Source organism: Oryx dammah, unplaced genomic scaffold (assembly GCF_014754425.2).
Source record: "Oryx dammah isolate SB20612 unplaced genomic scaffold, SCBI_Odam_1.1 HiC_scaffold_14, whole genome shotgun sequence".
Classification (NCBI taxonomy): domain Eukaryota; kingdom Metazoa; phylum Chordata; class Mammalia; order Artiodactyla; family Bovidae; genus Oryx; species Oryx dammah.
This window is the reverse complement of record NW_024070198.1, coordinates 18,084,991-18,112,666: the sequence shown is the minus strand read 5'-3', so window position 1 is coordinate 18,112,666 and position 27,676 is coordinate 18,084,991. Positions and strand designations below refer to the sequence as shown.

Genomic DNA, 27,676 nt, shown 5'->3' with positions numbered 1-27,676 from the left:
CCCTGAGGTGAGGATTTCTGACTGCTGTTCTGGCTTTGGCTCAAAAGAAGCCATTAGCACTTAGCTTCCCTCTCAACCCTCCTATCTGCTTGATTATCCTCACTTAGAGGAGCCAGGGTTAAAACCGCTCCAGGTGGACAGGGATGCACACACAGAGCACGGCTGCCCTCTTGTGGCCAAGAAGAAAAGCCAGTCCACATTCCTTATCCCAAGCCCTTGGGGAAGGATGATTCTGGAATTTAGAATTATTTCAGCTTTCAGAAAGCAGACATGGCAAAAACTGTAAAATCCCTATCAGAGGAACATCTCAAAACAAAACACTAATATTTCTGAAAGAAATAGTCACGGTAAGAAAGATACATGATGATTATAAACAGCTTTGCATCAATCAATGTAGGTTCAGGTCAGGTGTTGGTGTCAAGCGGGTTAAAACAATATTTTGGGAAATGAGAACCTGTACCTTCCTCAACTAGAGGAAAACAGATTCAAGAGCCATATCTCAGCAACTCCATGGCAACACAGGGTTCTCTGCCCTTAAAAAGGCATCCTACCTGGTCTTCTTTCCACCAAAGAAAGCTAGACAAAAAAGGTCGGAATTGGACTTGTTATTCATACATTTGCATTGATTTAAATACATTACATATACAATTTCTACAGTGCATTAGAAGAACAATACAGAGGCAGCGGCACTCTCACAGCCCAGCCTCCACTCCCTGACACTGGGAGATGGGCCGATGGCTGGCAGAGGGCTGGGCCGGGCAGCTCCATGAGGGCCACCCAAAAGCCTGCCCTGGCACTCAGGGCCCAGGCTCTCCCAAAGTCCACATTCAAGGCAACCTGAGTACAGGCTTCCAGGAGAACAGATGTGGGCCAGGAAAGGATGCCCCGTACTTTCACCTGCCAGGACTGGGACCAGCTCCCTCTTACATTGGACCCAATTTCCTTTACATCCCAGAGCTGGTCTGGGTGAGGGCAATGTGCAGATCTGCTCAGTGGGGGAAGCAACCAGCCCTTTAGACCGCTCAGGCCCTCTCCACCCCAGGTGGGGCAATTCAACAACACGTTTATAAACAGATGTCTGTGGAGAGCTAAATATACCCTGGTCTCCTCCGGCCTCTGGGAGCCCTGCTGCTCCCAAGTTCTCACAAACATGGCCCCCAAGGCCAAAGTCCAGGTCAGCTCAATGGGATTGTCAGGGCTGGGGCAGGTGGGGAGCAGCGCCTCTGTCCACAGGGCATGCACACCCAGCTCCAGAGACTCTTCTGTTGGCGGGGTGGAAGCCCAGGGTTAAGCTGGCTCCTGGGGGCTGTACTGGAAGGGGACCAGCCTGGCCCAGCTGACAAGAGGGCTGCACACCTCCACTCCGCTTCCTGCAATAGCGGGAGCTAGGCAAGCAGAGGGCACACGGCAACAGTCCCCACTCCTTTTCTTTGGTTGGTTTTCAAACCTTCAAGATAGTTTCTTTCCAAGGCTGATTGACCAATCGCAGGGTGCCAGAAACTTGAACCGTCCAGGGCTGCCCCATAGCCATGGGTGGCACCCTCTGTACTCCCCACTGAGGCCATTCTTTGCTTTGGTGTAGAAAGGGCTCGGACAGCTGGTAAGGGGGAGAGCTGAGCGGAAAGAGACAGGGAAGCAAGAAGATGCACACTGGGCTGGGCAGGCACTGGGGACAGTGGGGACACCTCTCTCCTTAGGGCCCCACCTTTCTCGAGAAGCCATAGAAAAATTGGCCTGGAACAAGAAGTCAGGGAGCAAAGGGAAGCTGCTAATTAGGAGGCAGAATACAAGTCTCATTGCCTCCATCCAGCAGCAATGGTACCACACAAACAAAACCCAAGGACTTAATATCCTGTCCTCTCATGAACTAGACCCACCCTAGAACCCTCACCGAGAGCCACTCCAGAACCCAGAACCGAACCTATCAAGTCAAAAGAGTTGAGAAAAAAATCAAAAACAACAGGAACAAATCAGTAGACTGGGAAAGTCTGTCGTCTCTGGCCAGGGCCAAGGACTAGGGGAGCAAGACAGGGGTAAGCCCACCCACAGAACATCACAGCTTCCAGCATCTACTTAGTGGTATGGATCCTGTTCCCATGCTGGGGAGGTCACTGCCTCCCTCCTGTCTTTGCCTGAGTGGAAAGCAGCCTACAGTCCTGGCCTAGAGGGGCTGGGTCCCCAGCGGGGAAGGGAGCAGAGGTGACCTAGACAATCGCTGTAGATCTGCTGGGAGTCCCAGAGCAGTTGTCCCCTCACTGTGAAAATCGTTTCTGGAGCCAACCTACTGCACTGGTGGGAGGAAGACGGAAAGAAGACTTGGCAAGACACAAAAGCGAAGGGGCTTCTCTCTGTCCCGGCACTGCGAGTCCCCCAGCTGCCTTGGTCTGCACAGTAAGGAACTGTGAGACACCCGGATGTTTGGGTCCGTGCACATTTAGGTCTGGATCAGAGGTTTTGCCATGAGAGGGTCTGGGATTCTACCTGGGTTTTGCTACTAGCACTGACATTTGTATTTGTATTTTTTCTGATGCAGAATATAACAAGGAATAGCAACAGAGCAGGGTGTCCAGGAAGGAAGGGACTTTCCCAGCCTGCCCCCAGGAGATGCTCCTTTCCCCCTATCTGGACGGCTTGCATGGAGCGCCAGCCCTCCCCAGCGCTCAGGAGGGCCCACAGCACCTCTGTCCCTCTGCTCATGCTTCTCCCGGGGCCTGGGAAAGCTCGGAGGGAGTGGTGAGCAGAGAGGGAGGGCTCTTAAGAGCACTGATCTCCACCGGCTTCTCTGGCTTTCTTGCAACCCGCTCCCCAGGCTTCCTCCCAGCCCAAGTCTCAGACAATATGCCTTTGTCTGCCTCTGGGGCTACCACCAAGAAAAGAAGGGCTTCCGACTCTGAAAGCTCTGTGTGTAGGACTCGCTAGAAGATCGCTGGTGGGAACGTGCCGTCTCAACAATCACAGGTGGCATCTGGACGAGGTGCAGGGGACACTTGTTGTCTTTCAGGGCCTGGGTCAGATTTAGGATCTGCAGGGGGGAAATGAGATCAGTGAGAGCAGTGCCTAGGCATCCTGGTCTGCCTCCGAAGGGAGACCCGCAGGCAGAGTGCTCCTATAAATCAGTGCAAAAACAGACCATACACCAATGGAAAACTGTACCGACAGGCTATTTACTAAAACAAGAATGTAAGAGGGCAATACGCAGAAAATGGAAACCTCTCTACCTTTTAAAAAAATACAAAGGAAAACAAATACCTCCTCTTTCGCCTGTCTAGTTAATAAAGATACAGAAGAAGATATTGACTCAGAGTTGGGGAGTATTCAGATCATGGGACTGTTTTTCAGAAAGGCAAGTGGACCATAAAGGCTTAAAAGTGGACAAGCCCTCTGACTCAGCAACTTCATTTTTAAGGATTAAGGGAACAATCATTGACATGCACAAAACACTTAAGTTTCAATCTATACAGTGCAGTATTGTTTATAACTGAAAATTATACAAATGTCCGAGAGTATAGGATCAGTTAATAATCTAAGGGATTAGAAACAAGCAATTAAAAAACATATTCTGCGGGCATGGAAAACTGATCACAATGTCTTGGACAGAAAAGAAAGGAGATAAGGAACCAGTATTAGTGTGACCCCCACCTTTATTTTCTAAAATCCTATTTTCTTATCTACAGAGGGAAACAGGTCTTAAAGGTTGGCAGTGATTATTTTTGGGTCAAGAAAGGTGACCTAGAGATAGAGTGATTTTAGTCTATCCTTATTTTCTGACTGTCCTACAAAGACTGTGTATTTAAAAAATAAAAGCCATTTCAGTTGAACTCTACCTCTCATGCTGACATCTTTGTTTTAAATACACTTTTACTTTAGAATAATTTTATACCGACAGAAAAGTTACAAAGATACGTACCATTTACCCAAGTTCTCCTAATCTGATCACCTTCTATAACCATGGTACCTTTACTAAGAAATCAACACTGGAACATTAGTATCAACCACACTCCAGACTTGACTCGGATTTCACTAGCCTTTCCAGTTCCGTTCTTTTTCTGCTCCAGGATACCACAGCATGTTTGGCTCCTCACAAATCTGTGTCTGTATTTTACAGACATTTCAGACATGTGAACAGAGGGACACATTTCTTTCCCCTGACACAATCAGCCGCCACCGTGTATCTTCTCTGGTAGGAAAGAACAAAAGCTGAAGTGGTCCCACCATAGCCTTTGAACCACCGGATGCTGAAGATTTTCACAGCCAGGTCAGAGGATGGCTGGGCGGCTGCCCCCAATCACATAGACACACACGCCTTGAGCCATAACGATCCTTGGCCTACAAAGGCTACCCTCAAAGAGGCAGAGGTTCACCTGGAACAGAGGTCACAAGTGGGTCCTACCGGTAATGAGTTCCTTTTTAACTTCATTGTCTGGGTATTTGTCAGCACCCTACACTGCTTCAAAGAGCCCTGAGTACAAGATTAGGGCAGAGAACTAAGAGGAGGTTCAACCGGAATCAGAGTGGACCATGCAGGAGACCATCCAGCTTATGACACAGGATTTTACTACCTCTCTGGCTGGGTCTTCGGGTTAGAAGCCACTTTTCAAGAACATTTAAGTCCTTGGGGTAAAACGTCAAACTGTCAACAACTTACTTCCAAAAGATTTGGCCAAATGCAAACAAACAAAATCATCTATCTAGGGAGAGAGACAAATTATAAAAGAGATAAAATTATGCAGATGTATAGATAATATTCAGATAGATAACATTTAGCGATATGAGATAAAGCAAACGTGGCTAATTAAATGTAACGACTGGTGAGTCTAGATGACTCCCTTCTTTCAATTTTACTGAGGTTTGAAATGTTCCTAATTTAAAAGTTGAAGAAAAATTTATAGCAGGTACATAATGCCAAAAAAGAAATACTGTCTTTGAAGATGTTATCAAAGAAGCTTTCCCTCAGACCCTGCATTCTTTATCTAACGTCTGGTTAGAAACCTTTGTGGTGAGTAACAACTCTATCACCTGAATCCATCTCTCCAGGTTCCTCATTCTTCCCCTTGGGCTCCAGGCCACTGTACAGTCCACTCCATGACTGCGGCTCAGGGAGACAGAAGGTGGTGCATTCCTTTCACCCATGGGCTAGGAGGAGGAGCTAGACACTCACCCATGACTCATCCTGACAGTTTCAGAGGTAGGCACTCTAGGTCGTAAAATGCCATCCGCTCTCAAAGGACATTAAGAGCCCATGATGGAAAGAAAGCTAAAATGGCTCTCTCTCAACCCCTGCCCCTCTGCCTTTTGCCACTCTAGATAATGGCCTTAACTAAACAGAATGAGAGGAAAGTTGCTATGTTTGCAAGAGACTGGGAAGGGGTTAGAGAAGGCAGTGCAACAGGGACAGAGGTGCAATCTACACAAACTAGAGAAGTTTGCTCCTTTACGCTGAGTTTCACAATGCCAGAGCACACCCACGTGGCTTTTAAGATTTCTAACAATTCTGCCAGCCTATCTGGGCCTTTACATTATTTGGGAAATGTAGGAAGACCATATTATGGTATTCAGGCAGCTCTAATAACTACAGCTATTAAATCCTCTGTCTGTCCCATTTCTAGAGAAAACAGGTTTGGTAAGCTCAAGAGTTGCCCTCATCAGAAGCCTTTTGCTAAATGGAGGAAAGAGGGTAACTGGATAATTATGACTGAGAAAAGCTTCCTGTCCTTCAAAGATGTGAGAAGCTGTATACAAAACCCTAGTAAAATAGCTAACCCATATTGAATACTTCAATATACCAGCACTACTCCAACTGTTTTCAATCACTGATCTCATAATAACCTTATGAGATAGGTGCTGTTATTAATCCCATGTTACAGGTAGAGAAACTAAAAGGAGGAGAGATTAAGCAACTCGACTGAGACCTCACAGCTAATAAATGGCAAAGTCAGGCTTCAAATCACGCACCCTGACCAGTTTGTGCCCTAACTGCTAGGCTATTCCAGCTGTCTTTAAGACTTCAAAGTGATACGCAGAATGTCAGTGTCCTCGAGCTTTTAGGCAATTTTCAAGCTGTTCTTTGCTCTGCTATGGAAGATCAACAATGCCTTGGTGGTTTCCTTGGTTCTCTTTGAAGATGAAGGGGAGAAAGAAGAAATAATGTGGCTTGTAACTATAACAACAAAAATTATAACCATGACCAGCATCTGAGTGCTTACCATGTGCCAGGCATGGTTTTTACTAAACACTTGGTACACATAATCTTATGTGATTCTCTGACCAACTCTGCAAAGTATGGTAACTGTCCTGCTCTATAAAAAGGAAGCAGAAGCTCCTGCCCAAGGCCATGGTGCTGGGGAGTGGTGAAGCACCAGTCTGACTCCAGAGCCTAGCTCTTAATCACCAGGGGTTACCGCTGCCTTGAGCAACCTGAGGACCCAGACCACCAGCTAAATCCACCAATGAACTACCAAGCAAGTGGCACAGAACCAAGCACATAGGAGGTGCTTCACCAAATGCCTGATACCATGGAAGAGGTGGGAGATCTGGGATGGCTACCTTTCCTCTCAGGTGTTAAGACAGAGTCACAAGCATAGATGGCACAGACTAAAATGGGTGTGAGATACGACCTTTACACACTCACTCGACATGAGCATATGACCCTCTCAGAGAGACCCTGGGGATGACACCAGGAGGATGTCCCAGCCTTACCTGCCCCCGCATGACAGCAATCTGCTTATGGAACTGGCCCCTATCGAAACCAGGATCTTTCTGCAAAAGAAGGGCAGAAGGAGATACAACCTGCATGAATGCCTCAGAAGAACCCATTTTCCTCCCGCAACTAGAAAACCCTCAGGAGGCTTAGTGATGTTCACCCCAACCCCGATGACTCCCTGTTTCACAGATGGCAAAACAGAGAACAAGTAACCATCTTGTCCTCAGTTTCATGATTAACTCTGAAGAACTCCAGGCTCTGGGGCTCCATTTGAGAATGAGAGCTCTGTAGACACACTGCAGCCGCGTGATACACAGGACACAAACCAGTGTGACTCAGCCCAGCTGCCAACTGTTTTCACACCAATCCAAACTAGGTCTTGCTGTCCACAGGGAGAAAACCTTGCTCTCCACTGGCTAACACAAGCCAGAGGATGTTTCCATTCTATCTTGGCTTGTATCAGGACAAATTAGGAAAACCGCTGGAATTCTTTCTTCCCTATGGTTTTAAGGCTAAGGTTCCCAGGGCTAACCTTGAAGAGTTCATACAGATCCTCCTCCAAGTCCTTGACGAAGTTAGGGTCTGATATCTTTGGAAGAATCAGATCTTTAATCTCCTGAGAGAACGGGATTTTTGCCTGGGGCAACCAGGCCCAATAAAAAGGATCTGAAAAGAGGAAAAGTCAAAATCAAAGCTGGTGTTGAAAAAGTCCCTGTCCATCTATGTCCTCTACCTATCAGAGCACAGGTAAAGTTGGATATCCCTCTTATTTTAAATACAACAGAAAATTAAAGTTACAGGGGTTGCTAACCCTAAAGGTTAAACAGTTAAGTGGAGAAACCGGGATTCAAACCCAAGTCTGTCTAATCCCTGAGCCTGTGCTAGTTCCCAGACGTTATATGACTTTTCAAGATGCAAGCCTATCTAGAAGCAATTATCAATACTTGCCACTGAAACATTGAGATGCTCCTTCTCAAAAGACAGACAAGTACTGTAAAGGGATTAGTAACCCCCTACTTGTATCTCTCTCTTTTTAAAGGTTTCTCAGTTATAATGGGGCCAGGGTTGGTTTCCAGGATGTCGACAAGAAAGACAGAACAGGAAAAGCAGCTTATATTTAGAAACACAAATCGAATAAATTATGATAAGACAGTCTTCAGAAAGACTAAGAAAAATGCAACGTAGAGATGTGAAAACTCAGCTCTGAGCTTCTGATGGGAATAATGTATGGGAAAAAGGATACTAACAGTTTACACTGCTGAGTAGTTGCTGTGTGCCAGCCATTGTGCTCAGGTGCTGACCTGCATTATTGCATTAGTCCTTAGAACAATCTTGTGATAGAGGTATTATTCTCTTCATTGCACAGATAAGAACACTGAGAAAGAGCAAGAAAAGAGCCAGACCATAGTGGTCTTGAGACTTACATGCCCTCCAGGAGTCAGGATGCTTCAAAGGGAAAGCCAGCCCATTATCTATGGCCGCCACCTTGATAACAGGCTCCTTCACCACCACCCAGTCTGTGTCCTGAAGAGCAAGGGAAGACTGAATACTTAGGGAGCCCCACCTTCCTCCAGCACTTTACAGTAGAAGCAAAGGTTCCCATCTCAACCAGCTCAGGCGCCGGTCCTTACTCAATCTCTGAACCGGTTTCCAAATTGTTACCTGGACTTAATATATTTATGGCACTTTGATTTGGCTAATTCAAGGTTCTCAGAGTCCCTTTCTCTTCTTAGAAAAAGTACACTTCCTCAAAAGTTGTCACAGTCCTTGGTAACACAGGAAATGACAGTAACAAAAGAGAACTATGAGCCATTCCTTACAGGGAAAGGCAATGAGAACCCTGAGTCTAAAGAAAGGACAAAAAGTTGTGTCTGACTCTTTGTGACCCTATGGACTGTAGTCTGCCAGGCTCCTCTGTCCATGGGATCCTCTAGGCAAGAATACTGGAGTGGGTTGCCATGCCCTCCTCCAGGGAATCTTCCCAACCCAGGGATTGAACCCAGGTCTTCCACACTGCAGGTGGATTCTTTACTGTCTGAGCCACCAGGGAAAACCAAAAATACTGGAGTGGGTAGCCCATCCCTTCTCCAGGGGAACTTCCCAACCCAGGAATTGATGTGGGGTCTCCTGCATTGTAGGTGGATTCTTTACCAGCTGAGCTACCTCGGAAGCCCATTAAAAAAAAAGGAAGAAAAATCAGTTATAAGTCAGTCAAGGTCCTTTCATGTGGACCCTGACTCAGCAGCCACTTCACTGGTGGTGACATTTTCCAGCAAGATACTAGAACTGTGGATGATAACAGCTGGTTGCATTTGCACAACGGAATCTGTTCCTCGGCTTCACTGATTAAGAGGAAAAGGACGAGAGCTGAGTGCAGAGACAGTGGAAGAGGCTGCCTGGGACAGCGCGTGTCAGACCCTCCCAGGACTGTGTATTTGGCTCCGTGCCCAGGTTAAACAGTGCCACCACAGAACCGGGCAGGTGGGCTCAGGATACCTGTACCAGAATCCTCTGGGATGCCTTACTAGAAGTGTGGGATCCTCAGTGTTACCCGAGATCTAATGGAGGAGAGGCTTATAGAATCCATACTGTTTTTAATAAGCTCGTCAGATGGTTCCGATGTACAGAATTTGAGAACCACTGACCCGACTGTGGGAAGCATTTTGCAGTATATATGTGTATCAGATCATCACAATGCACATCTTAAACTTGCACAGTGTTATATATCAATTATATCTCAATAAAACTGGAAGGGGGAAAAAAACACTAAAAAGAATAAAAGTCAATCTTACTCTCCTTCTCCTGGTAGCCTTCCTGATAATTTTTTAAAATGCACAGGGGAAGTGTGGTGGAATAGAAAAGCAATGAGAGCGTAAAGAAAGTTGTAGGAAGCAGCTTTTTCTAAACTCACATTCTGTGGAACTGTAGTCTTGTGAGAAAAGTATTCCATGGTCAAAGGTTTAGAAATCACCAGGCCAAATGCAATCACACAGGTGCACTGATGCATTATTTCTCAGACCTTTACTATGCTTCCATACTATGTGAATCTTCAAAGAAGGCACAAAGTATGCAACAGATTCCAAATTTATTTGAACTTTTCTTCATTCTATCTCTATTAACATCAATCAGCAGGATATTCCTTATAAAATCATATTGAAGTGACAGAGGATGAGATGGTTGGATGCCATCATGGACTCAATGGACATGAGTTTGAGCAAACTACAGGAGACAGTGAAGGGCAGGGAAGCCTGGTTGGCTACAGTCCACAGGGTTGCAGAGAGTCAGACATGACTTAGCAACTGAACAACGACTGCCAAATATTAGCCTCAATTTTAAAGGCATGTGCTATCCTGATTCCTCTGACCTTACGTGACCTAAATAGCACACTATTATGTGCTTCCATATCATGCATATACCCCACCTCATCCTCTCCTTAAAAAGATACAGATTAACCACTTACCCGAGAGTTAGAACTATCCATTGGACAATCGTATTTGATCAGCCAGTTGTCATTGCCTCGATCTGTGAACAGAAATATGAAGTTAGTAGACAAAACTGGGGCGATTTTCACATTCAGTAGTGGTGAATTAGACATTCTGACACATGGAAACCAATCATACTATTAAGAACAACTATAAGAAATGGACAAAATGTTTTAAAATTTCTTGAAGGCACTGGAGATTTTATAAGGCCCTTAAGAATTAGACTGTCATGATCTGGGAGAAAAAGACTCCAGAGAGGGGAGTCCACCCTTTGTGGCTTCTTTTTTCTTACAGCACCTGCTGCTGATTTGGGAAGAGGTGGTTACGAGGCTGAGAGGTAGAACAGTGTGCTAACAGCCCCAAGGAGCTAGGGAGACAAAACTATGGCCTGGTGACTGGCAAGGAGGAGGAAACCCTGGTAGTCATCCACGCTCTGCATTGAAACCTAAAGGGCTAACACCTTGGAAGTAAGCAGAATTTCTTCTCAATACCTAAAATTAATGTGATCCTAGGCTTCTGATGACCCCAGTAGCTTGCCAGAGGCAAACATCTTCTTCCAGACAGGACTGATATCAACATCCTTAACCTCCAAATAATTCTACAGTCTTTGATATACAATATCTGACACTTAAAAATAACAAGGTCTACACAGAGACAAGATGACACGAAAACAACAGAAAATTCAAGTAAATCTACAGGGGCCCCAAATAAAGATATAAGCTCTGAAGTGTTCAAGATAAAACCCTTAATACGCTTAAGAAATAAGAGTATCAGCAGAAAACAATCATCTACAAAAAAGAATCAAACAGAAATTCAGGAAATGAAAAATACAGTTACCATATGGACAACTTCCTTCTCCACAGAAGCCATGGGAGCAAGAAGATTAATGAAATGTTTTTTAAATACTGCTGAGAGAAAATAATTGCCAATCTCAAATTCTATGTACAGTAAAAATATCCTTCAAAAATGAAGCTGAAGTAAAGACAATTTCAGACAAATAAAACAGAAAATTTGTCACCACCAGACTAGTACCTCAAAATAATAAAAGTCATATAAGAAATCCAGACCAAACATCATATTCAATAGTGAAAGACTAAAAGTTCTTCCTTTAAGATCTAGTGCAAAGGAAAAGTGCCCAATATTACCACTTCTATTCAACAGAGCACTGAAAGAACAGAGCAATTATGCAAGAAAAGAAAAAAAGCATCCACATCTGGAAATGAAAAGGTAAAATTATCTCTATAGGTGATATGTTCTTATGCAGAAAACCCTAAAGATTCTACAAAAAACTGTTAGATCTAATAAATAAACTCAGCAAAAGTCAGGATCAGGATACCAAGTCAACCACAGAAATCAGCTGCATTTCTATTCAATAACAATGAACAATTCAAAATGGAAATTAAGAAACAAACCCATTTATAATATCATCAAAAAGAATAAAACACTTAGGAATTAGTTTACTAAGGATGTAAAAGACTTGTATAATGAACACTATACAATATTGCTAAAAGAAATTATAGAGACATAAATAAAAGGTAAGATATCCCATGTTCACAGATTGGAAGATTTAATACTGTTAAGACAGCAGTACTACTGAAGGTGAACTAATCTAGAGATTAAATGCAGTTGTATAAAAATCCCAATGATGTTTTTTGCAGAAACAGAAAAACCTATCCTAAAATTCATATGAAATCTCAAGGGACTGCCAAAGAGCCAAAACAATCCAGAAAAAGAGTAAAGCTGGAGGAATCACATTTCCTCCAAAACTTACAAACTTATTACAAAACTTACTACAAAACTATAGTAATCAAACAGTGTAGTATTGACACAGACACAGACCAATGGACTAGATTACAGAGTTCAGAAATAAACCTTTGCATATATAATCAAACACAGTTTGACAAGGATGGGACAACCATCAGCAGGCTACAGTCCATACAGTCTCAGAGAGTTGGACACAAGTGAAGCGACTTAGCACGTATGGGAAAAGCACACGGCAAGATGTTCAACATCACTAGTCATTCAGTTCAGTTCAGTCGCTCAGTTGTGTTTGACTCTTTGTGACCCCATGAACCACAGAAACGCCAGGCCTCCCTGTCCATCACCAACTCCTGGAGTCCACTCAAACCCATGTCCATCAAGTCGGTGATGCCATCCAGCCATCTCATCCTCTGTCATCCCCTTCTCCTCCTGCCCTCAATCCTTCCCAGCATCAGGGTCCTTTCCAATGAGTCCGTTCTTCACATCAGGTGGCCAAAGTATTAGAGTTTCAGCTTCAACATCAGTCCTGATCACCCAGGACTGATCTCCTTTAGGATGGACTGGCTGGATCTCGCACTAGTCATTAGCAAAATGCAAATCAAAACTACAATGAGATACAACCTCATACCTACTAGCATTAGGATGGCTACTACATATATATATATATATGTTTATATATAGACTCAGAAAATAACAAATGATGGTGAAAATGTGGAAAAACAGGAACTCTTGTGCACTGCTCTTGGGAATGTAAAACGATGCAGCTGTAAAATGTTTTCCATACTATGGAAAACAGTATAGTGAAAGTGAAGTTGCTCAGTCGTGTCCGACTCTTTGCTATGCCATGGACTGTAGCCTACCACGCTCCTCCATCCATGGGATTTTCCAGGCAAGAGTACTGGAGTGGGTTGCCATTTAAACAGTATAGCGGTTCCTCAAAAAATTCTAAACACAGAATTACCATATGATATAGCAATTCTACCTCTGGGTACACACTCAAAAGAACTGAAAACAGGGTTTCAAAGATATCTGTACACCCATGTTCACAGCAGAATTATTCACAATAGCTAAAATGTGGAAACAATCCAACTGTCTACAGATGAATGGATGAGTGAAATGAGGCATATACACACAATAGACTATTATTCAACCTTAAAAAGGAAAGAAATTCTGACACATCCTACAATATGAAAGAACTCTGAGGATATTATGCTAAGTGACTAAGCCAGTCACAGAATGAAAATACTGTATGAGTCCACTTGAATGCATGCATGCTAAGTTGCTTCAGTCGAGTTCGACTCTTTGAGACCCCATGGACTGTAGCCTGACAGGCTTCTCTGTCCATGGGATTCTCCAGGCAAGGGCACTGGAGTGGGTTGCCATGCTTTCCTCCAGGGGATCTTCCTGACCCAGGGATCTAACTAGGGCCTCTTAGGCTCTTTACCACTAGCGCCACCTGGGAAGATATGAGTCCACTTAGATGTGATGTTTAAAGACAAAACTGTCCTGTACTAGGCCAGGCTACCACGAATGACTAGGGATCAAGGATGAGAGCACTCTTTGTACTGCTTTAGAAGAGCCAAAGTGTCTTCTGTATGAGACTGGGAGAGAGGTGAAGATGAAACATAAGTACTCACCGCCTCTGATAATTACACACGATGTGCCTAGACAAAGCTGGTCTAGAAAAAAGTATTTTCAGCACCCTCTCCAATGTGTATAACCCTTCTGTCTTATTAAAAACTCATCCTGACAGGGTACTTGGATACCAAGCTCTGCAAGCAAGCCTCCATGTCTGCCCTGTGGCTCCTCACAGCCAGGCACAGAGCACAGGACCACCCACAGCTGCTCACCAGTGTTGCGGATGATGTAGTCCAGGACCACCAACCGCTCAAACTGCAGGAGCAGCTGCCTGTTAGTGTTCTCAGGAAGGGGTTCCGCTTCAAAACGCCGTAGCCAGTAGTCTGCATCTTTGTAGCTTTCAACAAAGAGCTGGAATGAACCAACCTGCAACCAAAAAGGAAGACTAGAAGAAGTATTTCCCTACAGCCCAAGTCCAAAGATCCCAGGAGTAAGCCAGGTACCCACTAAGGCCCTATAGAGTTTATATTAGAAAAGGGTTGTGACGGTAATTGCTCTCATCCAAATTCAAAAGGCGCAGTTAAATGGTCCAGAGGAGTAAAGTAAGGAAGTTATAGTCTCCATTCTCTGGAGAATTACTCCTCAAACCTTAGGCCCTTGACAGAAATGAATAAGACTGGTGCCTCAGGGTAGGCTATTCAAGTGTCCAAAGGTGGGCCTGCAGACACCTTATTTCACCACTTGGATGGTTATGCCATTATAATCACCATCTTTGATGAGCCACCTAGGTGCAGTCTATACCTTTGGTGGTAGCCCAATGCGGTTAAACCGCTGTCCAACTTTTGGCACTTTCTCCAACGCAAGCCGCTTGCCCCTGGACTTCACTCGGTCAATGGCACTATAGTTGAAGGTCTCACTGGCCAGGTACACTACCTACAATGGAAATAGAAGAGATACCAAGGTTAGACTGAAGTTTAAGGAACTATACCAGTATGGCGAAGAATAATAGCTAGATGCTCACCAGTACTGTTCCTCTTCTGCGTATGGAAAGGATGCATTTCTCAGCACTTCTAACTGGGAGCAGACGGTATGTGACTAGTTCAGGCCAATGCAATGCTGGCAAAGTGATGTATGCACATTACTTTCAGGCCTGGCCCCTAAAATTTCCCATGATCTTTAGTTCACATTTCCCAATCTGTGCAGCTGGAAGAAATGAAGGGCTCAGAGATGGTAAAACCACATCACGGAAGGATCCAAGATCTCTTGTGGCTATATAAAATGACATGGATCTAGGAGAACTGCCTAACTGGCATGGATCTTGACGTGAGCAAGAAATAAACTCCTATCGTGTTAACCACTGCCATTCAGGGGTTGTTATACCATCTAGAATGAATTACACTGACACTACAGCTAGCTCCTGGGTTAGGAGAAGATGGTCCAGGATCTATTTTCTCTCCAAATAAAAATTAATTGCACTTTATTCCATACCTTTTTATTTCCTGTTGAATTTTATACTGTGTGCAATAATTTACATTTAAAAATTAAACAAACATTAAAATTTGTTTTAATTTTTAGTTCATTGCTATGTATTTATATAGACTATATCTGGAATACTAAGCAAGAAACTAGTAATAACATCTGCCTCTGAGGAAGGAAATCAAGTGGCTAGAAGACAGGGATGGGAGAGAAGCTGGATTACTCTTCTTTGTTTAGGTATGTGGGTGTGCTTAGCCATGCCCAACTCTTTGTGACTCCATGGACTGTAGCCCACCAGGCTCTTCTGTCTACGAGATTTCCCAGGCGAGATTACTGGAGTGAGTTGCCATTTCCTGCTCCAGGGGACCTTCCTGACCCAGGGATCAAACCCAAGTCTCCTGCGTCTCCTGCACTGCACGCAAATGCCTGACTGCTGAGCCCTGAGAGTGGGGGGTTTGTTTAATCTCTTGTGCTTTCTAATTTTTGCACTAGATGCATGCATTACCTTTAAAAAAATTTTTTTAATGGGCCACCAATATTACACTTGATTGTCAAACTGTAGAGATACCAGTATAATCCATAATCCATCTGGACATCCATTATCACACTTAACCACATTGTCTCATGATTATCCATATCTAACTTGTTTTTTAAAACTAATGAAATGTGGGGTGGATGAGAACCACCTTATTTACATTAGCATCCTGAGTACAAAACAGTGCCTGGCATATGCCTCTTTATTAAGTGAATGAATGAATGAGTTACAAGCTTCTTTCAGATAGCACTGAGTTTTAGTATATAAATACCAAAAATAAAATTTATAAGAAAATTCTTTCTTTTCCTAAGCCTTGTAAAATTCATTACAAGTAACTAATTTTGCCCTTGAACCTTAGAGATAGCATAAAGTAATTCCCTTCCTCCCATCCATCCATCCATCCATCCATCCATCCAGTTTTAATAGGGTACCTAAAACAGATGTGCCAAGATGTATTACAGGTTAGCACTTTCTACCTTACAAATCTGGAAACATCATCACAAGAACAAATGGGAAAAAAGGGTTTCTTAAGACTATCTTGCCAGTTTCTATGATGAAAACCCTGTTCTCAAGACATATACCACACTTTCCCTCATCAGATTTATTTTTGATCAATTTTTGTAGCAAACCACTCTTTCCCTATGACTAATGAAACTCTCATAACCTGAAACCTTGTAGGAACAGACAGCAGAGATAGTGATCAAGTGAGACTTAGAGCCTTATTATTTGAAGCTCTAGCACAACTGTAAGCCCCGTCTCCATAGCGACAGATACTGTGATCAACTGGATAGAATCCTGTCACAAGGGTGGGGAGGCAGGAAAGAGAGGGATCTCCTCTTACTATTCTCCAGCAGCTGTTATGTTAAGCTTGCAAATGTATGTCAAGCTTGCAAAGTTCTGCCTCATCTCATTCTCATGGAAGACAAGATTTTTTGTTGCTGACTTTTTGATGCAAAAGATCTTCAGGCCTCATTAAGGTTCTCTAATAGGGAAAGAGGAAGACTAGAGATGGGGAAGAATAGGATTGTGGGGTGTGGCATTAATGATTAGAATAGTCATAAAAATACCACAGGCTAAAATGTAGGGAGTGTTTACACAGTGCCAGGTGCTGGGCTACATACTCCACGTGGATTATCTTGTGCAATATTAATGGCCACCCTATCAAGTAGCCAGTTGTAGTGAGTAAGGACGACTCTTCCTCTCAGAGCTCTGGCTTCTTATCGCAGTGGCTTCTCTTGTTGCAAAGCACAGGCTCTAGGGCCCATGGGCTTCAGCAGTTGTGGAATACAGGTTCAGGAGTGGTGGCTTACGGGCTCTAGAATGCAGGCTCAGAAGTCGTGGCACACGGGCTTAATTGCTCTGCAGTATGTGCAGCCTTCCTAGACCAAGGATTAAACCCATGTCCCCTGCACTGGCAGGTGGACTCCCATCCACTGCGCCACCAGGGAAGTCCAAGGAGGAGCTCTTTATATCCCTATTTTTATAGTGAGGAAGCTGAAAGGGAGAGAATGCGGGAGTGGCTTAACTCACTTGCCCAAGGATTACTCAGTAAAGAGCTGCAGCACCAGAATTTGAACTTGATCCCTGATTCTTAGCCACTGCACTGAGAAGCACAGGCAAAACACACAGGCATGGGGCCTGGGTGGTCTGCTACTTACCCGGCAAAGCAAGGAGATTACAGCGTGATGAGCAACAAGTACTTAGGATTTCTAGAGTCTAGGAGGGGCCTGGTGGGAGGATTTCAGGTTAGGCAGGAGATCTTAGGAGCATTCATCATCATATAAGATGTTCAGTGTGCTGTTTCACTCTATGTACACAGACAGAATGAAAGCTCGAAGGGAAGGAGTGCGCTACACAAGGCCAGGCCGTGACTTAGATGTCAGATGGGAGCTACAAGCCGGGAACTACAATCAAATATATCAAACATTCACTCCATTGGCCTGAGGTTGGGGGATCTCTGTTACTGTTCTTTTTTCATGGTTTGATATCTATTCACTGATTCAGCTGGTACTTAAGGAACACTTACTAGAAGTATAGTATTTTGCTAAGTGCCGAGAATGAGAGAAGGAAATTTCAAGAAGTTTTCCCTGATTTCTACTTCCTTACAAACTAGTTGGCTTATTTGAAGTTTTTTGGCAAAGGAGCAAACATAGTTAAACATCCACAACTATCACATTTTCTTGTAACATACCCTGGGAAAACAGGAAAAAAAAGATTTGAAGGGAAGGTTCTGTCTGCTGATTAGGCTCTTTGCCCACAGTCTGCTATCTAAACTTGCAAAGAATACCTCAAACAGGGTGTTTTTAATCTAGTTCCTATGGGTCAAAGGGTAGATTTCAACTGGTCCATGAACCATCCTCTTGAAATTATATACAGTAATTGCAAATATGTATATTTTTTGTGGGAACAAAACTTATAGCTTATATCCAATTTTCAAAGAAGATTAAGACCCAGAGAGAGATACAAAGATGGCCCTGCAGCCATAGGGCATCAGACCAGAGTTCTGCCTTAAGTTGTTACTAAATCAGGGAGTTGTACACTAAATGGGTGATGACGTGTCCTTAGATGTTCATATGCAGACCAGAAGGTATCTTCGCCTCAGAACCTGTGGAAGGTTTCATGAGACACCCTGTAGCAGAGTGGTTCTTAACCCAGTATCAGTAAACTTTCTGAAACTGTTACAATCAATTCTATATTTAAACATGTTTTTGAAGTGGGTGGGAGGTATGGTCCAGATCCTGCATTAGAACTTGAGCTAAGTCTGTAACACATTTAAGGTATGTACAAATCCATTCTAAGTGTGCATTTGCCTAGATCTGGGAACCCAATTTTGTACTGTTCAGACAAGCACCAGAATTCCATAGCATAAAGATGGGTGAGGAGAATTCCTTGTCAGTTTCCTGTAGGTGTTCAGGCCAGACCTTTACACTAACCCTCAGCCAACCCTAGAGTCCTATTTGCCAGACCTTGTATTAGTGCTTAGCTGACAATCAGCTAGTCCATTGTAGACTGTGTTTAAATCCTGGCTCAGAAATCTCAGAGTGAGCTACAAAAGTAGGTAGGTTTCTAACCAGCTTGGGGTTACCTGGGATCCAAAGCCCCAGGGAGCCCATAAATGTGTATCAGAAGGGAACCTCCTGAAATTGTATGCAAAAAATTTATGTGTATCCTTCTCAGGACAGCTTTCATCAGATGATCAAGGCCAAGAACCCTAGACTCAGGGTACAAATAATAGCCCTTCAATGGATCTAGCAGTCCCACTAACGTGGGCTTAGGCCCAGGAAAACTCTGGCCAGGCAGAAAGGCATCCGGAAGACAGGTCACTGACCTTTGTGCGGGGTACAATGTTGAGCTCCAGTTTTTGGTCCACCAGGCTGGCCCCCGCCTCTGAGAGGTAGCCCTGGTTGAGGACAAGGCAGTCACGGCCAAAGCAGCAGGGGCAGCACAGCTTCTGCAGCCACTTGGTCCACTTAGGATTAAGTTGCCCATATGGCTCTTCATTTTTGGGTTTGAAAACAGCGATGATCTTCTATAGAGACAAAAGGAACAGGGTGTTAAAGGCAAGTTCATGCCAGTGGCTCACAGACCAGGTCAGCAAGACTCTAGAAGGAAATGAGAGGGCACAGGCAGACAATCCCTATGTACAGTTAAGACACTTCCCTTGAAGGGAAGACACCACTGCATGTGCGCAGCTGAGAATAACGCTGCCAGAAAGGGCTGTGGCCAGAGAAGATGCCAATCTGGTACCGATGGCACAACAGATTTTAACACCATCAAACCCCAACTTCTTAGGTACATTATTAATACTCACTGTTGCTCCGCATCAGTTAAGGAAAGTATCAACTGAAAGGAAATCGGTAAGGTATCATGGAATGAGGTTAAGAAAATTCTTTTATCAATGGCTGACTTCCTCTATCAGCCTTGCTACCCCCACCCATCTTAAAATAACAAGTTTAGGAATGACAAATTAAGTAAGCAATGGAAGAGAAAAATCACAGCAGGAAAAAGAGTCTGCTACCTGGTTAGTATGGGTTCTTTTAAGTAATTCTCATAGGCAAGAGACCAGGACATGAGAGGCCACAAAGATTAAGATCCACCTTCTCTATCAGACAATAACTTAATTCTCAAAGATCCTCAGACATGTGGGACGCTGCTGCAATCTAGAAACAAAGGCCTTCCCTCCTGAAGGCTTTCTTCCACAAGCCAGTCAGCCCCCTTAGGTTGTTTCATATTCATCTCATTCCCGCCAGTCCCCAAACTGGTACTTTCAAAGGAAGAAAAGTAAAGTAAATATGCTATTCAAGTGATTCATCTTAATATCATATGACTCTCCCTCTCCCCTCAGCCCACAGCCAACTCAAGCTAGTCTGGGTCATAAGACATTTTCCTGTGGGTGTCATTTCCTGAACGGCCAGTCACAGCAAAAACCATACATCCATCTGCCTGCATTATGTAAGTACTCATATTAGGAACTGGCTAGGCATATGTCTGAAACAATAACTGGTCAATCTTGAGGCCAGTCCCTTCAAGAAGCCTTGCAAGAAGGCAAGAGAAAAGAAGTACAAAAGAAATCAATTGATTCTTAAAGATAAACTTCTTCACCGGGAAAAGTCAAATGCATATGTTCATTCAGAATTACATTATTATCCAAAGTGGCTAGGAAGAGGCCTGTTTTGGCAATCTTCCTCTCTGTCGCCACACCCCTGGAACCCTGGGCTCTGAATCTCACACAGCAGCAGTAGTAGTAACTGGCTCAGCTCGCAGAGAATGACTTTTGACTCCACTGGAACTCTCTGGAACCTGGGCAGTGAAACCACAGGACAACTTGAGGCCCATCCCAGAACCCACCAGTCAGTTCACTGAAGTACAATGTGGAGTTCAGCAAGCTGGTCCCCAGTGAAAGGGAAACCAAGACTATTAGCGGAGCTGAAAAATACCAGGACTGAGGCTTAAATACTTCCACTTAAAGAAAGCAGAACTTGGGAATTCCCTGATGGTCCAGTGGTTAGGACTCCAAACTTCCACTGCAGGAAGCACAGGTTCGATTCCTGTTCCTAAGATCCCTCAAGCCGCATGATCCCTCAGCCAAAAAAAGAGCAGAACTTGAAGGCCAAGATTGCAGCCAAGCATCATTTATAGACCAGCCTCTCAAACTTCTCAATTTCCTTCCAGCATAAGGACAATCAGAAAGCATTTCATCAACTCTAAAAGCATTAGTCATCATGATTCTCTCAGTGTAACAAGGGTTTCATTAAATAATAATGTCTGGCATGCACAAACAGGGGGATAGTGGGGGCGGGAAGGATGGAGGAACAGAAGATCATTCAGACAGAAGGGGGACAAGTCCCTTTGAGGACTAAGCGTTGCTTCAGTTCACCTAGTTGGCGAAATACAGCGTATCGGCACTCTGTGGGTTTCCTAGAGAGACACATAAAGCAGCGTCTGGCCTAATTTCCAAAGCTAAAGTTAACTTCACATAATCAACTATGTTACTGAAGACTCAAGAATATTCTCCTAATTCATAGAAAACAAACTCTAAAACCACCCACCATTATTTGGTTGAGAAAGAAAAAAATACTGCCTAATTCATTTTACCATATTCTCTCTCTTCTTTAATAAACTTTCAATTTCTTTTTACACGTAGGAGAAAGCTTCAGTTTGATGTCAGTATTTTAAAAAACACCCTCCCTTAACATCCACTTACTAAAATCCCTTTTAACGAAGGGGTTAGCGTGCAGGTACCTCGAGGAGCAGTAATGCATGAAGTTCAGGGTAAAAACAGCAGTGCACAAGGAGGCAAGGGGCTTGGCTCGGGCCAGACCCACAAACCATTACTGAAACCTGAAACCCAAAGGGTTTTCTGTATCTATCCAGCAGCTCCAAGGAGCAGTGTACTAGGCTATACTAAAATCTAAGACAACTCAAGCACATCACTCATAGTATACAGTGAAATATGCAGAAATAACATAAAATAAGTTTTTTTTTTTTTTTTAAGTTTGGTAAATACAAAGTGGATGGTTCTCAAACTTTCTGGTTTCAGGATTCCTTTAAACTTTTAAAAACTATTAAAGACCCCCAAAGCTTTTGTTTACATGGGTAAAATCTATATTTGCTGTTATTAGAACTTAAAACTAAAATGTCAAAACTGGCAATCCACTCCAGCACTCTTGCCTGGAAAATCCCATGGACAGAGGAGCCTGATAGGCTACAGTCCATGGGGTCGCAAAGAGTCGGACACAACTGAGCGACTTCACTCACTCAATCATAAAAACAGGCCAATTACATGTTAACATATGTGACATGTTTTTTTTGAAAAATAACTATATTTTAAAAAACAATTTTTAGTGAGAAGACTGGTATTGTTTTACATTTTTGCAAATCTCTAATGTTTAGCTCAGTAGAAGAAAACTGTATTCTCACATCTTTAATATTCAGTCTGTTTCAATATCACACATCATGCAACCCCTTGAAATCTCTGCTATACACTCATAAGGAAATGAGAGTGAAAAAGGTAAGTCTATATTCTGTAGAGGCTGGATGGAAACAGCACTTTTCGACTTAACTATTGAGGCAGAGAAGCCTGATTTACATGTTAACTCTTACAAAAGAGAGGGATGGACTACTCCAAATATGTGACACCCTGAAAGAAGATGGGATCCAAATAGAATGTAATAAAGGAGATTCAGCCTGTATTTATTTTCCTGTTTACTGCTATCAACCCAACCTGCCTCATCGATTATAACTTGTGGCTTGGGACAGCTCCCTATAAAAGATGGTGTGCTGATGATGCTTAAAAATCTCCAAACTACATCTATGTATGATATATAAACATGACTGCATCTTAACATTTTAGTAATAAAAAAGTTACTCTTGGGGGCTTCCCTGGTAGCTCAGTGGTAAAGAACCTGCCTGCCAATGCAGGAAACAATGGATTCGATCCCTGGTCTGGGAAGATTCTACGTGCTTCAGAGCAACTAAGCCCATGCTCTACAACCACCAAGCCTGTGCTCTGGACCCCACGTGCTACAACTACAGAACCCTAGCCCTAGAACCCGTGCTCTGCACCAAGAGAAGCCGTCACGATGAGAAGCCTGAGCACTGCAGTGAAGAGCAGCCCCCATTCCCCACAACTAGAGACAAGCCTGTGCAGCAGCAAAGACCTAGCACAGCCAAATAAATAAATAAACTCATTTTAAAAAAAAGTTACTCTGAGATCCTTATTCTTTATTTGGCTCTTAGTATCGTTCTCAACCAAATGTAAGGACATCAAAATTTCCTGGAAGACACAGGTGGTTGGAAGAAACACATTCAATATTACAATATAAATTTATATTTGAAAAATGGAAAATCATACTGTACTATTTTCAAGACTAACTCTTGGTGAGGAAAGTATTTTTAAAAGGCTGAAAATTACTGATATAAGGCCAAGCTCCTAGAACATGTGAGAAGTATCTAGGAAACTGTTTTGCAAATACCACTTAGAATTGTCTAATGAATTACTATTCTAAATAGGAATGGCTCCTTTTAGAATTACACTATTTTTTGTTTTATTCAATGCCATGTATCCAAGAAAGCCTAATCCAGGGGTCAGTCAGCATGTAACTTAAAAAAGCAGCAAAACACTCTGAACTGCTGCTAAGCACCAGGAATTAGGCCAGGGGCTTTCATATGTGGAATCTCATTTATTTGTCCTAATAAACTAGTCAGTCATATGCTGTTCTATGATTTGGCAATATGAATGCTTAGTATTACTAGCCACTCAAAACAGAAAATGCTCAAAAAATACTTTGGTGAGCAGCCTGAGACCTGAAACACAAGGATGTAGGTGAGGAGGGTAACCTGAGCATTCTACCATGACTTCTGATCCAGCTTTTCCATCTTGCTATTTCAGGTCCATACTTGCTCATTCTGAGAAGAAACCACTCTCAACCGGGAAATGAAATCAGGGCTGTTATCTTCAAGAACCTTTCAGATTGTCCAGCTCCAAAAGTACCTGTGGCAGAAACCGCTGGTTCCCCCAATCTCTGTTCCCTCTTCTTCCTTGGGCACAGGTCCCTGATTTTTAGCTGGACAAAATAAAGACTACAGTTCCCAGTCACTATTGAAGCTCAGTTCTGGACAATGGAATGTAAGGAGAACAGTCTAGTGCCAACTTCTAGGAAATGTCTTACAGGAAGAGGGCATTCTCTTTCTCCCCTCTCCTTCTTCCAGCTGGCTGAAAAGCAGACAAGATGTCTAGTCTGAGGATCCATCTTGGCTCACGAAGTGGAAGCCACATGCTAGGGATGGCTGACCACCTGGACGAATGGATGCATACTGTTCATACCGTCTCCCCGATAAAGGAAAATGCCATGTCAGCTCCAAGCAGTCTGGAGACTTCTTTCACGAGAGTCAAATGTACTTTTATTCAAGTTATTATTATTTAAAATTTTCTGTCACACACAGCCAAATTTAGTCCTAACCAATACGGTACCTGAAAAGAGAAACCAGAGATTCAGATGACTAACTCTGAGGTAGCAGGACATGGTAGTTAGAAGCGTGAACTCTGGCGCCAGTCTGCCTGGGTCTGAAACCTGCCTTCCATTTAATAGCTTTGAGACTCTGGGCAAATTAGCTGTACTGTGTGTCTCAGAGACATCATCTGTGGGGACAATGACAGTACCTAACTCAGAAGGTGTTACAAGTATTAAGTGAATTATTATTTGTAAAGCACTTTATTCTTTTAATGTATTATTTTTATCTGTGTGTGTGCTCAGTCACTCAGTAGTGTCTGACTCTTTGCGACCACATGGACGACAGCCTGTCAAGCTTCTCTGTCCATGGGACATTGCAGGCAAGAATACTGGAGTGGGTTGCCATTTCTTCCTCTAGGGGATCTTCCCGGCCCAGGGATCAAACCCGAGTCTCCTGCATTGCAGGCGGATTCTCTACCGCTGAGCCATCGGGGAAGGCCTGTAAAGCACATTAAGAGTACCTGGCATACAGTAAATACTATCTAAGTATTTCTAAATAAAATAAATAAACACATTTGGAGCAGGGCTAAAGATGAAAAAACTAACTATAGTTAGTTTGTGGTCTAGTATAACCCCCCACAGCATTTAGGAAGTGATCCTCTGCTCTGAACCACATTTTCCTCAGTGGGAACAGAATGGTTACACTAATAAGTTTTGCTTGGTCATATGTATTTTGACTTCCCCTCTAAGAAAGGACAGTGGCCAGGAAATTTGGGAGACTGAGATCCTGCAAATGACCAAGAAACACATCCATAGTCTGCTATTCTCCATGGCCTATGTACTAAGGTGATAGTACTTTACCTGCCAGGTAGAACTGAGAGATCACATTACTCCCACCTGTCAGAGCATCAGATCACTTCTCTGCTTACCCAACACATTTCCAGTGTTACAGTGCAGCTGTAACAGAGTCACGAAAGAAAAACAAAAATCTTCCACCTGCTGTTGTACCTAACAAAGATAATCTTAGCCCCTTCAGCCAACAAGCTGGCAACAAAATAAAAACCATTCATATCTTAGAGTTCAGTCTGGTTCCTAAATAAAAAATGATGAACATTTCCCTAACATTTAAACCCAAGGACACCCTATCTTTTTTTTCTTCTAGAAGTGATGGTTCCTGTTTGAGCTTTTGATTTAACTCATTACTCCCTTATCTGAGAGATTTGGAAAAACTTTACTCTCAAAGCTTTTTTCCCATCTCGTTTATGTTAACTGAGTTGATGGTGGGAATGCTCTCTGGTTCTTGGTGATAATTCCAGGATAACATCTGGGAGAACAACTGGATCCAACAGGAACCTAACCAAGAGCTACAAGTCACAGTGCGTCCTGGCCATTCAGCACTCCTGTCAAAAGAGCACACCACCAATTTCAAGAGTTCACATAAGAGAGATGCAGGGAAAATGTGAGGGAACTCTGATCTCCATCATTTTAATAACAATAGTATATTTTTCCAGTAAGTCATTCTGGTCCACCTGAGAACATTAACATAGAAGACTTGAAAAATTTTTTGACTCACTGATATTTCAAATACACCTCTAGTTTGATCTGTTGGTGGGCTGTTTAGTCGCTAAGTTGTGTCTGATTCTTTTGCAACTCTATGGACTGTAGCCCATCAGGCTCTTCTGTCCACCGGACTCTCCAGGCAAGAATACTGAAGTAGCTTGCCATTTCCTTCTCCAGGGGATCTTCCTGGAAGTCAGGGATGGAACCTGAGTCCCCTGCATTGGCAGGCAGATTCTCTACCACTGAGCCACCACGGAAACCCTAATCAAAAGAATAAATGTCTCTTTTCAGCTGCCTTCCTCACTCCATGTCCCATCCCATCCTCATCCCCCTTTAAACACATACAAGGGACAAACTAAAGGTGAGATAAACACTAGTCCTGGATGAGAAGTGAAAGTAAAGGTAACTGACAGTCCCATGTTTCTCAAACTTTACACTCTAAACTGAGGAACAATAAAAAAGGATTTGAACAGTATCTCAGAAGTGAGCAATAACCAGGACAGATGAAACTGATGAGTCCACTCAATCAGCAACGTCTGTCAATAGGAGACCTGGGTCGGTGCAGAAGACATCCCCACAACAGAGAAGGCTGGAAGGGAACCATCAGAGCCCCTGATAGGTCACCGGTCCTCCTGGATGAACAGTGACGACACTGATTCGGTCCAAAAAGAAAGGACGGGCTCAAAGCTCAAATCAGTAAGTAAGTAGCTGAACAAACGTCTGTAGTTTAAAGCTAAGGAACCTACTAGAAAGCAGCATCTCCCTGCACGTCTCTGTCCAGAGGCCAACTGCCCCACCACACCGCAGGGCTCCTCGCCTCTATCTGGTCAATTTCCTCTTTTCATTTTCCGCTTACTCCTCCCCTACCAAATAAGTTCTGATTTATTTCTTCATTCCGCAAAGCTTCTCCATCTCCACTTCTCAGGGGCATTCCAAAATCCTGCCCACGAAGCTCCGCACTGTAGTTTTCCCCTTTCGCAGCCTTTCAAAACCCCTTTCTGCCTCTGACTGTGCGAAGCCTCAAACTCCCCCGGACAGGTTCACCCTCCCCGAAGCAGGCGGCCGCAGTCCCCAGCCCGATCTCACCCCCTGAAGGTCCTTGACGAAGTAGCTGCCGCTGGAGCCCTGATAGATGCGCTCGGGGAAGATGCCACGCTCGATCGCCAACTCGGCCTGCCGCACCACCGCCTCGAACTCCGGGTCCTCCGGAAACTCGTTCCGCTCGCGGTGGGCCTGCGCGGCGTGCGCCGCTGCCGCGGCCTGGGCCGCCAGGGCTTGGGCCTGCGCCGCCACGGTTTGGGTTTGACCCTGGGCCGCCGCGCCCCGGGCCCGATCCAGCAGTGGCTGCCGCTCCCGGTCGTGGCCTGGCGAGCCCGGCGGAGAGGGGACCGGGCCGGCCGCCGCCGCCACGCGGACCGCGCCCCCTGGCACCTGCGGAAAGTGAGCGCTCGAGCCGGACGGGAAGGTATAGTCCGGAGGTTGCGCCCGCTCGGGGGACACGAGTGGGCTCGTCTCGTCCATCCCTCAGGCCGCGGGCTCCGGGACCCGGTGCGCTCCACACAGCTGAGTTCCTGCCCCGGACCAATCCGCGAAACTCTCAACTCTCTCTCGGCCAACCAGGTCCCAGTGCTTCCTTGGCCCCGCCCCTGCCTTCCCTGTTTACTTGGCGACGAGTAGGCACGACCCCTCGCGCGCAGACTGTATCCAATCAGAAACAACGCCTACGCAATCCCGTCCTCCGCATTTTATGCCCGTCACCTTCTCTGAAGATTGCGCATGCTCCAGGAGCAAGCTCCCGGGTCAGACACTCCCCCTTTCTCTTCCAGCCCAGCAGCGCCCTTAGCTTCCCACTGCTGGCTCTTAATTGGCAGCGAACAAATAAAGGATCCTACCTGAACAGTCTTTACGGATTTGATTTAGGTCATACCTGAATGGTCTAGTGGTTTTCCCCAGTTTCTTCAATTTAAGTCTGAATTTGGCAATAAGGAGTTCATGATGTGAACCACAGTCAGCCCCGGGTCTTGTTTTTGCTGACTGTATAGAGCGTCTCCATCTTTGGCTGCAAAGAAAATAATCTGATTTCAGTGTTGACCATCTGGTGATGTCCACGTGTAGAGTCTCCTCTTGTGTA

The 27,676-nt window shown here is 44.2% G+C and overlaps 1 protein-coding gene across 1 annotated transcript; it reads right to left on the bottom strand.

The window, feature by feature from the left end:
- Positions 1-585: 585 nt before the first annotated feature.
- On the bottom strand, positions 586-27,112 carry PI4K2A (phosphatidylinositol 4-kinase type 2 alpha). The gene is made up of 9 exons (XM_040255108.1): positions 26,632-27,112; positions 18,861-19,061; positions 14,323-14,454; positions 13,794-13,947; positions 10,161-10,222; positions 8,125-8,224; positions 7,233-7,366; positions 6,697-6,756; positions 586-3,022 (listed from the first exon to the last, which is right to left on the bottom strand). The coding sequence occupies exons 1-9, from the start codon at positions 27,064-27,066 to the stop codon at positions 2,861-2,863; spliced, it is 1,440 nt and encodes a 479-aa protein (XP_040111042.1). The 5' UTR covers positions 27,067-27,112; the 3' UTR covers positions 586-2,860.
- Between the last annotated feature and the right edge of the window lie 564 nt (positions 27,113-27,676).